This window comes from Bufo bufo, chromosome 6 (genome assembly GCF_905171765.1).
Source record: "Bufo bufo chromosome 6, aBufBuf1.1, whole genome shotgun sequence".
Taxonomy (NCBI): Eukaryota; Metazoa; Chordata; class Amphibia; order Anura; family Bufonidae; genus Bufo; species Bufo bufo.
In genome coordinates, this window is record NC_053394.1 from 415,941,785 (window position 1) to 415,956,668 (window position 14,884).

The 14,884-nt window shown below is 42.5% G+C and overlaps 1 protein-coding gene across 1 annotated transcript in view; it reads right to left on the bottom strand.

Moving 5' to 3' along the window:
- Positions 1 to 12,723, bottom strand: part of KIF19 (kinesin family member 19) — a 72,319-nt gene extending 59,596 nt beyond the window's left edge. Inside the window, exons 1-2 of the mRNA XM_040437587.1 lie at positions 12,559 to 12,723; positions 6,887 to 6,967 (exon numbers count right to left, since the gene is read on the bottom strand). Coding sequence (XP_040293521.1) covers positions 6,887 to 6,967; positions 12,559 to 12,597 — 120 coding nt within the window. The 5' untranslated portion in view covers positions 12,598 to 12,723. The remainder of the gene's footprint in view (positions 1 to 6,886; positions 6,968 to 12,558) is intronic.
- Positions 12,724 to 14,884: the final 2,161 nt, after the last annotated feature.

Sequence of the window (14,884 nt, forward strand, 5' to 3'; positions counted from 1 at the left end):
TTGAAATCAGGATAGGTTTACCTTGATCAGCAGATCTGTTGGAGGACATCATGGGGACACAATAGGAGGAATAGGTGGCCTGCGGAGCTTATATATTGGGAGGAGGAGTTGCTGATACATTTTAACTAGCTGTCTGGCCAAGCGACAGCTAGTCCTCCCAACTCCTCCGTCGCACACTTGGCTCTCCCATAGGAAAAAAACGACCAGGGATTCTGAAAACCAACATGCCTAATCCTTTATCAGGGGAGAGTTGGGACAACTCCATACACAGTAGTCAACTTGTCTCCCCAGTTTGCCCAAATTGCAGTCACAAATGCCCCTGAGTTTCACCCTCTCTAAGAATTAGTCTTCTTTAATACCGTCCTAACTCATCATGGCCACCACTAGCAGCAGGTCATCTCAGTAAATGGAAAGGTTACGGTCTTCACACTGTCCCCTTTAGTTCCTTTTCTCCTTTCTCCAGCACAATTTCTTGCTCCTCATCTATCAATAAGGATTCCTTAACAGTTGAGGTGGACCTCCATAGAAGATAGTCCATCTTTTCGTATCCTCAATATTCTACAGTTTGCTCCTTTAAGAGTCGGACATACAGTAATGTGACAAATGTTCTTCAGACCAAAAACATCAAATATTCAGAGAAAAGCCCCATGTCAGCAGATGAGTGGGCAGATGGAATTAGGAAAGCATTGTCTCTCAATTCTTCTAAATCGGATAAGGGATTATTTCAGAAATGACGCCAGGTTGTACAGACGGGATTCTGTGCCAGACTCAAACCTGGTTCATCTGAGCACAGGTCATACAATGGCCACCTTCACTCCATGACCAGATGGTGTTACCTCAGCGCAACCTGGAACAAAGGCAACTATTTAACTCAACCAGTCCCAGCTGTTCACGGAGAAGATACTATTATAACTGGTTTTCTGGCCAAATCATGTTAAAAGTGCAACCACAGAGGTAGGAAGGTAGACTACTGGTAGGCAGATGCCAGGGTCAGTAATAAGGTCTGAATCTGAGTTACTGTTTCTCAAAGTTCTAAATTATTACCTCAGAGGCCTCATTTATTAGTACTAGGCACTGACTTACTACTAGTATAGACATATTAGCTGTGGACAGCTCAAGGAACTAACATATTATTAGCTCCAAGTATAGTGTTATAGACTTACTAGCTTTAGGTCAATGGCTTATTAGCCCGATACAGTGATCTATTACTGCTAGATATGGATTCACTGGCTGTAGGCACTGAATTATTAGTTTTAGGTAAGGACTTACTAGCTGTGGCCACTGACTTAACAGCTCCAGCTATGAACAGCTTAATTATTATCTCCAAATATGTAGCTATTAGCTCTGGGTATGGACTTATTAGCTCTATGGCCATGGCTTATTAGCTTAATACACATCTATTATTTCTAGATATGGCTTATTGGTTGTAGGCACTGACTTATTGGCTCTGGATATAAAAATTATTAGCTTTAGATAATGACTTCTTGGTTTTGGTTAATAATTCATAAGATTCTGGCACTGACTTATTAGCTCCAAGTACTGATGTATTAGTTCAAAGTATGGACTTATTAGCCCAGAGTAGGAACTTATTAAAGCGGAGAATAAGCTTATTAGCATGGAATATGGGCTTATTAGGGTGGACTTAGCAGCTCAGAACATGGACCTAGCAGCTCAGAGCATGGACCTAGCAGCTCACAGCATGGACCTAGCAGCTCACAGCATGGACCTAGCAGCTCAGAGCATGGACCTAGAAGCTCAAAGCATGGACCTAGCAGCTCAGAGCATGGACCTAGAAGCTCAAAGCATGGACCTAGCAGCTCAGAGCATGGACCTAGAAGCTCAGAGCATAGACCAAGCAGCTCAGAGCATAGACCAAGCAGCTCAGAGCATGGACATAGAAGCTCAGAGCATGGACCTAGCACCTCAGAGCATGGACCTAGCAGCTCAGAGCATGGACCTAGCAGCTCAGAGCATGGACCAAGCAGCTCAGAGCATGGACCAAGCAGCTCAGAGCATGGACCAAGCAGCTCAGAGCATGGACCAAGCAGCTCAGAGCATGGCCCAAGCAGCTTAGAGCATGGACCAAGCATCTTAAGGCATGGACATAGAAGCTCAGGGCATGGACCAAGCAGCTCAGGGCATGGACCAAGCAGCTCAGAGCATGGACCAAGCAGCTCAGGGAATGGACCTAGCAGCTCAGACCATGGACCTAGCAGCTCAGACCATGGACCAAGCAGCTCAGACCATGGACCTAGCAGCTCAGACCATGGACCTAGCAGCTCAGAGCATAGACTTAGCAGCTCAGAGGATGGACCTAGTAGCTCAGAACATGGACCAAGCAGCTCAGAGCATAGACCAAGCAGCTTAGGGCATGGACCAAGCAGCTCAGAGCATGGACCTAGTAGCTCAGAGCATGGACCAAGCAGCTCAGACCATGGACCTAGCAGCTCAGAGCATGGACTTAGTAGCTCAGAGCATGGACGGATTTAATTTTGAAAGTGATGGAAATATATTATCCTGTCATTTTCTGATTCCACTTCTGATATTCAGCTCCCTCGGTCTCTGCTGTGCACAGACCTATCCAAGCTCCACAAGTGCTGACTTCAGCCTTCATCACACCTTGATCAAACATCACCCACCAGGAAGAGATTGCAGCCAACGAAGACCCTCTGACTTAACACTATAATCTGCACCTCTGCCTGCACGTCAGCTGTCACTACTTATAGAGGGCAACTCTTTAAGAGGCAACAGGGGGCACTGACTGACACGTATATGCCCCTTTGTGGCAGAAAAAGGTGAGGAACACACACAGGTCACATCAAGGGTCTGCATCCAACACCAACCCGATAGAGACACAAAGGGTCCACATCTAACCCTAACCTTCATCCAACACCAATCTACAAACTGGAAAATCCACAGCATACACTTCCGTGTGCTGCTAAAACAAAATGCAGGAGAAATTGACCCGCAATTTTCTTAATTTGACTCTAACAGACTTTCTGAAGTAAAACAGATCGATTTACAGCCACATGGCCGGTGCCACTGTGGTAGAGCCCCAGAAAACTCATATAAGACAATCCCCCACTAGTACAATCCAGTAAAAACCCATCGATGGTACCCCAGATACTTGTTGGAGATACAGAGAAAGAGGAACATATCTACACATACGGTGGTCGTGCCCTCAACTTAGACCCTTCTGGGACCAAGTTTTATCTTTGATTAAAACTATGGGGGGACATTTATGAAGACCGGCAATTTAGACGCCGGTCTCCGTCTCTCCCGCACTGGCGGTTCTTCATCTGCCTAAATTATGTAGAGGTGCCGGCCTTTACATAACTTAGGCGGACTTTATGGTGGCGTAAATGACCCCCTATGTGCTCCATCCATGATCCAATACCCCTAACAACCATCTATATACCTGTCATCGGCTTCAATAACTCCCGAAACATTTTCCTTTCCTTCTTCTTAGCAGGATCTGTGGCGAAACCAACCTCGCCACTGGGTTTTGGAGAGGACTGGCTGCTGGCCTCTTGCCCCTGGATTATGGGCCATATACTAACTTTTAAACCCCTGAACCTATTCAAGTGAATTTTGGATAGGTTTGTCCCCACGTTATACTGTTTAAATTGATGTAAGTTATATGTATGGCCAATGTAAACTCACAAAGTTGTAACAATTTATAATAAGTGAAACTTGTCAGCTTGGGAGGAAAATGCTGGGTGTGTTTCTATTGTGCCATTGTCCCATTGTGTGTTTAAATGGTGATGTCTGTTCTGTTGTCCTCACATGTGTATTGGCGATCTCCCTTTGTCCTCAGAGATAATTGGATTGCTCCTCAGGTTGTCTCTGTGACAGAGAGGAGGAAACCATGATGCATTGTGGGGATATGTTGTCCTATGTCACAGTCTTCATTCTGGTCCTCTGGGGGCGTGGACAATTAGTTGCTGTAGTTACATTGTATGTGTTGTAAATTACTGATTGGTTGTATTTCAAACCCCTGTGGGCAGTACTATGTTTGTGGTTTATGAATAAAAGAGGCTGTACGTGAAGTACAGTCAGACCACTGCTTGACCCTCAACACGGAGCCTTGTCTCGTTATTTGGGGGGATTCACTGTATGCTGTTAGAAGACCGATTGCCAGAAGTGTAAGCTGATTCCTGTTCGTCTGCTAGCAGCTATTCGTGAGGTTCCAGTTCGGAGTACTACTTTGTATCCAGTTCGGGAGTTTGGTGTATCCTGCAGTAGCTGTGCCTGTCTCTCAGAAAGGGGCACATCGCCTAAACGGATTTTAACCCCTTGTCTGCGGAAACGGACCGTTACAGGATCAAAACTACTCGTTCCACCATTGTAGAGGGTCCACTAATTGTCCTTTTATTCCCCAAAATAGACCAGCGGTGTCACAGTAGAAGAACTACCAGCTTTCTCTAATCTAATGGCAAGTTTATCATAAAACTTGATTCACATATCACAATCCTAGCAAGCTCGACTTACATCTTGACCTAGCTTACAACCCGCTTCATGTACTCCAACTTTTCACCCGCTTTCTTCCATCTCTCACTTCACAGGTGCAACACCCTTCCTCTCACTCGTCCCTGTCATCTCTAGCCTTTGTATGTTTTTGTTAAAGGGCATCTGTCAGCAGTTTTGTACCTATGAAACTAGCTGACCTGTTGAATGTGCACTTGGCAGCCGAAGACATCTGTGTTGGTCCCATGTTCATATGTGTCCGCATTGCTGAGAAGAATGATGATTTAATGTATGCAAATGAGTCTTTAGGAGCAACTGGAGCGTTGCTGTTACACCTAGAGGCTCTGCTCTCTCTGCAACTGCTGCGCCCTCTGCACTTTGCTTGACAGGAACAGGAGTTATCAAGTTTACATCTCCGGCCCTGTCAATCAAAGTGCAGAGGACGCAGCAGTTGCAGAGAGAGCAGAGCCTCTAGGTTTAATGGTAACGCCCCAGTTGCTTCTAGATTCTCATTTGCATATATTAAAACATAATTTTTCTCAGCAATGCGGGCACATGTGTACATGGGGGCCAACATAGATGACTTCAGCTGCCAAGTGCACATGTAACAGGTCAGCCAGTGTCATAGGTACAAAACTGCTGACAGATGCCCTTTAAGCCATAATAGCTGCACTTGATGACAGCCCAGCACGAGGCATTTCACGATTGTTCCCCTGAACTGGCTGTTTACTCTGCTGTGCGTCTATTGTATATGATACATAATAACTCTGTAATCCTCCTTTATTAGTCGCGCCTCTATTTGTATTACAATGTTTCCAATAAAAAGAACATTTAAAAAGAAAAGAGCTGAGCTCTTATGATAGAGCTTCAGGGTTGGTCAGGCCAAGCTGGCATGACGGGCACGGGTACTACTCAGTCCAAGCAGTACCAATAGCTGTGCTCCTGCCATGTGGCTTGCCCAGGTGATGCTGACCCCCCCGCACCCCACCTGACACACAGAGCGTTCCACCACCTCAGAGAAGCTCCACCGCCTTAGTCCGTGGCTTGCTGAGTGCCCCGGGTAAACTTGCAAGTCTGCGGGCGACTGATGTGAAGACCACGTACCGGGGCCAAGCATGCACGGAGAGCAGCCTCCCCTGGGTGAACATCCGAGAGCTCATCCTGGGCCGCTGCACTAGAAGCAGAACTAAAGGCGCGCCCCCGCCGAATTCCTGAGGAACGTTGTGACCACGCACAGGGCTTGCGTGGTTCAAACCACTTACCCCGTGAGGTTCCCTTGTTGTGATGGCGTAGAAGTGAGCGGATTAGAGCGAAGCTGTGCGTAACAGAACCAAGACAGCCAACACGGCGAAGATTACGCAGGTTAATCAGGATATAATTTTTTTTAATTTTTATTAATTGCCCGGCCCTAACTAACACTAACTAACTAATTAATTATTTTTTAATTAATTGCCTGGCCCTAACTAACACCCTACGGAAATAAAAGGGTTAAAAGCCAACCCTAAATGATCCGCACTGTATGAGCAGCCATACCCCATACACATGCTTTACGTGCAGGCTTTCCATGCCCAGACTTAGGACGCTATATCCTTAATTATCCTTTGCAGATCACAAGGAGCTGTAGTTATAAGATGTCTCAAGAAGCCATCTGCTTGTTACATGGGCTCCGGTGTAATCCTTTGTCTGGAGTCTCACACCTCAAGGGTCTTATACCTGCCATATGTTATGGAGGGGTGGCGGGGGCACTAGAGCATGCCCGCGGTGACAGCAGGAAGGGCTGATCCGCACGCATCCACTCAGACCCTCATCATTGTGCAGGGAAATCAGATCTAGGCTTTAATTCAATAAGACGATGAAAAATTTATTCTACCTGGCGGCCATGGTTCTATCCCCCATAGAGTATTGTATCAGGACTAGAAGTCCAGTGGTTGGATGCATCTATAGTGCAATTCCATACTGTTTCTCATGTCACACCTACTAGGATTCAGGAAGCTGAGATATGGGGTGCTGTCTGTGGGCCTGCCTGTGACTGGGGCAGGTTCCAGCATCCATGTTACAGTCCATGGCCCCCAAATCAATACAGTACTGGAGGGGGCACTGGTCTGCTAGAGGGGGGCACTGGTCTGCTGGAGGGGTGCACTGGTCTGCTGGAGGGGTGCACTGGTCTGCTGGAGGGGTGCACTGGTCTGCTGGAGGGGTGCACTGGTCTGCTAGAGGGGTGCACTGGTCTGCTGGAGGGGTGCACTGGTCTGCTGGAGGGGTGCACTGGGCGGCGCCTGCTTTCAGGAATTACCACGGTATAAGTATTGTTCCTCAGTATGGAGGCGTTTGACGTTGATCGCAATCTTGAATGCTTTAGTATCTCTGCCGTACTATGCCCAATATACCCAGGAATAATCCAGAAGGAGAAAGACCGTACCTGTTCATCCACCTTGTGGGCGATGATGGTGGCTCCTTCTACCAGCTCCATCTCATTGATCGGACGGATGCGGAGAGCGACCTGTAAAGGACAAGTATTAATGGCAACAGCATAACTCAGTTCTGTTATACTCCATACACAGAAGACTACAACCCCCAACATAACCATAATACAATTCTGTTATACTCCATACACAGAAGACTACAACCCCCAACATAACCATAATACAATTCTGTTATACTCCATAAACAGAAGACTACAACCCCCAACGTGACCATAATACAACTGGTATACTCCATACACAGAACACTACAACCCCCAACGTGACCATAATACAATTCTGTTATATACCATATATATAACACTACAACCCCCAACGTGACCATAATACAATTCTGTTATACTCTATACATAGAACACTTCAACACTACAACCCCCATCATGACTCAATCACTGAACATGACCATAATACAATTCTATAAGGGTAGCGTTTTTTCTTTTCCGGTATTTAGTTCCGTCACAGGGGCTCTATACCGGAAAAGAACTGATCAGGCATATCCCCATGCATTCTGAATGGAGAGCCTTGCGTTCAGGATGCATCAGGATGTCTTCACTTCAGTCCCTCTTACGTTTTTTGGGATGGAGAAAATATCGCAGCATACTGCAGTTTTCTCTCCGGCCAAAAATCCTGAACACCTGCCGGCATTAATCTCCTTTGAAATGTATTATCGCCGGATCCGGCCCCAAGTGTTTCGGCAAAACGGATCCGTTATTTCCATCCACGCATGCGCAGACCATTAAATCTGTGAAAATAAATAAATACCGGATCCATTTTTCCGGATGACAACCGTCTCACAAATGCATCCGTTTGCGTCCAGAACTGCCTCCCGGAATCCTCTGCCGCAAGTGTGAACGTACCCTTATACTCTACATACATATATGTACAGGAGTGTGTATACGTCCTGTATGTATGGTGTATACCAGTGTACATGTATGTATAGGAGTGTATGTATACGTCCTGTATGTATGGTGTATATCAGTGTACATGTATGTATAGGAGTGTATGTATACGTCCTGTATGTATGGTGTATACCAGTGTACATGTATGTATAGGAGTGTATGTATACGTCCTGTATGTATGGTGTATATCAGTGTACATGTATGTATAGGAGTGTATGTATATGTCCTGTATGTATGGTGTATACCAGTGTACATATATGTATAGGAGTGTATGTATACGTCCTGTATGTATGGTGTATACCAGTGTACATATATGTATAGGAGTGTGTATACGTCCTGTATGTATGGTGTATACCAGTGTACATGTATGTATAGGAGTGTATGTATACGTCCTGTATGTATGGTGTATATCAGTGTACATGTATGTATAGGAGTGTATGTATACGTCCTGTATGTATGGTGTATACCAGTGTACATGTATGTATAGGAGTGTATGTATACGTCCTGTATGTATGGTGTATATCAGTGTACATGTATGTATAGGAGTGTATGTATACGTCCTGTATGTATGGTGTATACCAGTGTACATGTATGTATAGGAGTGTATGTATACGTCCTGTATGTATGGTGTATATCAGTGTACATGTATGTATAGGAGTGTATGTATATGTCCTGTATGTATGGTGTATACCAGTGTACATATATGTATAGGAGTGTATGTATACGTCCTGTATGTATGGTGTATACCAGTGTACATATATGTATAGGAGTGTGTATGTATATGTCCTGTATGTATGGTGTATACCAGTGTACATATATGTATAGGAGTGTGTATGTATACGTCCTGTATGTATGGTGTATACCAGTGTACATATATGTATAGGAGTGTGTATGTATATGTCCTGTATGTATGGTGTATACCAGTGTACATGTATGTATAGGAGTGTATGTATACGTCCTGTATGTATGGTGTATACCAGTGTACATGTATGTATAGGAGTGTATGTATACGTCCTGTATGTATGGTGTATACCAGTGTACATATATGTATAGGAGTGTGTATGTATATGTCCTGTATGTATGGTGTATACCAGTGTACATATATGTATAGGAGTGTGTATGTATACGTCCTGTATGTATGGTGTATACCAGTGTACATATATGTATAGGAGTGTGTATGTATATGTCCTGTATGTATGGTGTATACCAGTGTACATATATGTATAGGAGTGTATGTATACGTCCTGTATGTATGGTGTATACCAGTGTACATATATGTAGAGGAGTGTGTGTGTGTATATGTCCTGTATGTATGGTGTATACCAGTGTACATATATGTATAGGAGTGTGTATGTATACGTCCTGTATGTATGGTGTATACCAGTGTACATATATGTATAGGAGTGTATGTATACGTCCTGTATGTATGGTGTATACCAGTGTACATATATGTATAGGAGTGTGTATGTATACGTCCTGTATGTATGGTGTATACCAGTGTACATATATGTATAGGAGTGTATGTATACGTCCTGTATGTATGGTGTATACCTGTGTACATATATGTATAGGAGTGTGTATGTATACGTCCTGTATGTATGGTGTATACCAGTGTACATGTATGTAGAGGAGTGTATGTATACGTCCTGTATGTATGGTGTATACCAGTGTACATGTATGTATAGGAGTGTATGTATACGTCCTGTATGTATGGTGTATACCAGTGTACATGTATGTATAGGAGTGAATGTATATGTCCTGTATGTATGGTGTATACCAGTGTACATATATGTATAGTAGTGTGTGTATATGTCCTGTATGTATGGAGTATACCAGTGTACATATATGTATAGGAGTGTGTGTATGTCCTGTATGTATGGTGTATACCAGTGTACATATATGTATAGGAGTGTATGTATATGTCCTGTATGTATGGTGTATACCAGTGTACATATATGTATAGGAGTGTGTATGTATACGTCCTGTATGTATGGAGTATACCAGTGTACATATATGTATAGGAGTGTGTATATGTCCTGTATGTATGGAGTATACCAGTGTACATGTATGTATAGTAGTGTGTGTATATGTCCTGTATGTATGGTGTATACCAGTGTACATATATGTATAGTAGTGTATGTATATGTCCTGTATGTATGGTGTATACCAGTGTACATGTATGTATAGTAGTGTGTGTATATGTCCTGTATGTATGGTGTATACCAGTGTACATATATGTATAGGAGCGAATGTATACGTCCTGTATGTATGGTGTATACCAGTGTACATATATGTATAGGAGTGTGTATGTATACGTCCTGTATGTATGGTGTATACCAGTGTACATGTATGTATAGGAGTGTGTATGTATATGTCCTGTATGTATGGTGTATACCAGTGTACACATATGTATAGGAGTGTATGTATACGTCCTGTATGTATGGTGTATACCAGTGTACATATATGTATAGTAGTGTGTGTATATGTCCTGTATGTATGGAGTATACCAGTGTACATGTATGTATAGTAGTGTGTGTATATGTCCTGTATGTATGGTGTATACCAGTGTACATATATGTAAAGGAGCGAATGTATACGTCCTGTATGTATGGTGTATACCAGTGTACATATATGTATAGGAGTGTGTGTGTGTGTATGTCCTGTATGTATGGTGTATACCAGTGTACATGTATGTATAGGAGTGTGTGTGTGTGTATGTCCTGTATGTATGGTGTATACCAGTGTACATGTATGTATAGGAGTGTGTATGTATATGTCCTGTATGTATGGTGTATACCAGTGTACATATATGTATAGGAGTGTGTGTATACGTCCTGTATGTATGGTGTATACCAGTGTACATATATGTATAGGAGTGTGTATGTATACGTCCTGTATGTATGGTGTATACCAGTGAACATGTATGTATAGGAGTGTATGTATACGTCCTGTATGTATGGTGTATACCAGTGTACATATATGTATAGGAGTGTATGTATACGTCCTGTATGTATGGTGTATACCAGTGTACATATATGTATAGTAGTGTGTGTATATGTCCTGTATGTATGGTGTATACCAGTGTACATATATGTATAGTAGTGTGTGTATATGTCCTGTATGTATGGTGTATACCAGTGTACATATATGTATAGGAGTGTATGTATACGTCCTGTATGTATGGTGTATACCAGTGTACATATATGTATAGGAGTGTATGTATACGTCCTGTATGTATGGTGTATACCAGTGTACATGTATGTATAGGAGTGTATGTATATGTCCTGTATGTATGGTGTATACCAGTGTACATGTATGTATAGGAGTGTATGTATACGTCCTGTATGTATGGTGTATACCAGTGTACATATATGTATAGGAGTGTATGTATACGTCCTGTATGTATGGTGTATACCAGTGTACATATATGTATAGTAGTGTGTGTATATGTCCTGTATGTATGGTGTATACCAGTGTACATATATGTATAGTAGTGTGTGTATATGTCCTGTATGTATGGTGTATACCAGTGTACATATATGTATAGGAGTGTATGTATACGTCCTGTATGTATGGTGTATACCAGTGTACATATATGTATAGGAGTGTATGTATACGTCCTGTATGTATGGTGTATACCAGTGTACATGTATGTATAGTAGTGTATGTATATGTCCTGTATGTATGGTGTATACCAGTGTACATGTATAGGAGTGTATGCATATGTCCTGTATGTATGGTGTATACCAGTGTACATATATGTATAGGAGTGTGTATGTATATGTCCTGTATGTATGGTGTATACCAGTGTACATATATGTAGAGGAGTGTATGTGTATGTCCTGTATGTATGGTGTATACCAGTGTACATGTATGTATAGGAGTGTATGTATACGTCCTGTATGTATGGTGTATACCAGTGTACATGTATGTATAGGAGTGTATGTATATGTCCTGTATGTATGGTGTATACCAGTGTACATGTATGTATAGGAGTGTATGTATATGTCCTGTATGTATGGTGTATACCAGTGTACATATATGTATAGGAGTGTGTATATGTCCTGTATGTATGGAGTATACCAGTGTACATGTATGTAGAGGAGTGTATGTATATGTCCTGTATGTATGGTGTATACCAGTGTACATGTATGTATAGGAGTGTGTATATGTCCTGTATGTATGGAGTATACCAGTGTACATGTATGTAGAGGAGTGTATGTATATGTCCTGTATGTATGGTGTATACCAGTGTACATGTATGTATAGGAGTGTATGTATATGTCCTGTATGTATGGTGTATACCAGTGTACATATATGTATAGGAGCGAATGTATACGTCCTGTATGTATGGTGTATACCAGTGTACATATATGTAGAGGAGTGTGTACGTATATGTCCTGTATGTATGGTGTATACCAGTGTACATGTATAGGAGTGTATGTGTATGTGTCCTGTATGTATGGTGTATACCAGTGTACATATATGTATAGAGCTGTATTTGGTGTATACCAGTGTACATATATGTATAGGAGTGTGTGTATGTCCTGTATGTATGGTGTATACCAGTGTACATATATGTATAGGAGTGTATATATATGTCCTGTATGTATGGTGTATACCAGTGTACATATATGTAGAGGAGTGTGTGTGATCACAGTCATGCTGTGTATATATGTATGGTGTGTACAGGGTATAAGGTAAGTACTTACCGTCAGCTGCTGGTCCTTGGACTCTCCTCCGTCCTTCATGGCTGGATGTGGAGGGCGCAGCGGCTTTATCCGTCCATGTCAAGGTTCAGAGCAGTCGCCTGTGCAGCCCCTGAAAGCCGCAGCTGCCCCGGAATACCGCATGTCTGACCACACGGCAGGAGGCGATGGCCGCTACTCCTTCATCTCTCCGATTCCCTGGAGATTTGGAAACCCAACACAACAAACCAACCCCGGCTGTCACTGCCGCGCCCCCGCGCGCCTCCTGGTGGCCGCTGCTGGTAATGCAGCTCACGTCAACCCATTATTTCTGATCGTGCAGCTATTTTCCCTGGTATCAGCCATTTCATATAATGTTCTTAAATGTGACAAAAAAACAGAAAAGCCTTAAACATGTCTGCACCCTCCCCATGATCATGACTCTACATATCTACAATGCAGTGGACCTTAGGAATGTGGCCCCTCAATTTAAGCTCCAGATGACAGCTATGTGGCCCCTCCATTTAAGCTCCAGATGACAGCTATGTGGCCCCTCCATTTAGTCTCCTGATGACAGCTATGTGGCCCCTCAATTTAAGCTCCTGATGACAGCTATGTGGCCCCTCCATTTAAGCTCCAGATGACAGCTATGTGGCGCCTCCATTTAGTCTCCTGATGACAGCTATGTGGCCCCTCAATTTAAGCTCCTGATGACAGCTATGTGGCCCCTCCATTTAAGCTCCAGATGACAGCTATGTGGCCCCTCCATTTAGTCTCCTGATGACAACTATGTGGCCCCAACATTTAAGCTCCAGATGACAGCTATGTGGCCCCTCCATTTAAGCTCCTGGTGAAAGGGATGTGGACCCTCAATTTAAGCTCCTGATGACAGCTATGTGGCCCCTAAATTTAAGCTCTTGATGACAGCTATGTGGCCCCTCAATTTAAGCTCCTAATGACAGCTATGTGGCCCCTCAATTTAGTCTCCTGATAACAGCTATGTAGCTCCTCCATTTAAGCTCTTGTTGACAGCTATGTGGCCCCTCCATTTAAGCTCCTGATGACAGCTATGTGGTCCCTTTAACTCTTGATGGTCCTGTAAAGGGTACTTCTATACTCAATATATGTAGGTTCTAAGTCACTAGTGGATCTCATGTTGAACAATGAAACTGAGCATGTGCAACCACCTCAGTGAGCCGGACAAAGAAATAAGGAAAAGAACAAACAGCAGGTGGCGCTGTACAGATACATCTTATTGAATAGCTCAGCGGCTATAATATATTTTTAATGACATGCAATTACAAAAGTATTCAGATCCAGGGGCTGGTTTGAAAAGTGTAGAATATTTTCATGACACAACCCCTTTAATATACAGTAGTATTACGTATTTGGGAATATAGAGGTATGACTTGCAATACCAGATATAACCATTGACAAGAGTGGCGCTGTTTCTGGGGAAAAAAAATCTGCGCCCATTTCTACAATTTCTTAGGAGCTGTCATTATCAGGATTACATTTGTTGGGAGACGTTCAGGGATTTACATTCTGCCAAAAATCAAGACAATAATGTAAGAGCAAAGGGAGCCAGATGGGGCGCTGACGTCACACCAAGACGTGGGCTCATAACAAGACAGAAGGGGGTACACAGGACAGCGCCAAATCCTCAGTCGCCAGATACATAACCGCAATATTGTCACAGAATGGAATTCAACTGCATGGTTAGAGGGAAACAGGAAAATTATATAACTCATTAAGTATCATGGCATAGTACATAGGAGCAGTATTATAGTAGTTATATTCTTGTACATAGGAGCAGTATTATAGTAGTTATATTCTTGTACATAGGAGGCAGTATTATAGTAGTTATATTCTTGTACATAGGAGCAGTATTATAGTAGTAATATTCTTGTACACAGGAGCAGTATTATAGTAGTTATATACTTGTACATAGGAGCAGTATTATAGTAGTTATATTCCTGTACATAGGAGCAGTATTATAGTAGTTATATTCTTGTACATAAGAGGCAGTATTATAGTAGTTATATTCTTGTACATAGGAGGCAGTATTATAGTAGTAATATTCTTGTACACAGGAGCAGTATTATAGTAGTTATATACTTGTACATAGGAGCAGTATTATAGTAGTTATATTCCTGTACATAGGAGGCAGTATTATAGTAGTTATATTCTTGTATATAGGAGGAAGTATTATAGTAGATATATTCTTGTATATAGGAGCAGTATTATAGTAGTTATATTCTTGTACATAGGAGCAGTATTATAGTAGTTATATTCTTGTACATAGGAGCAGTATTATATTACAGTAGTTATATTCTTGTACATCAGAGCA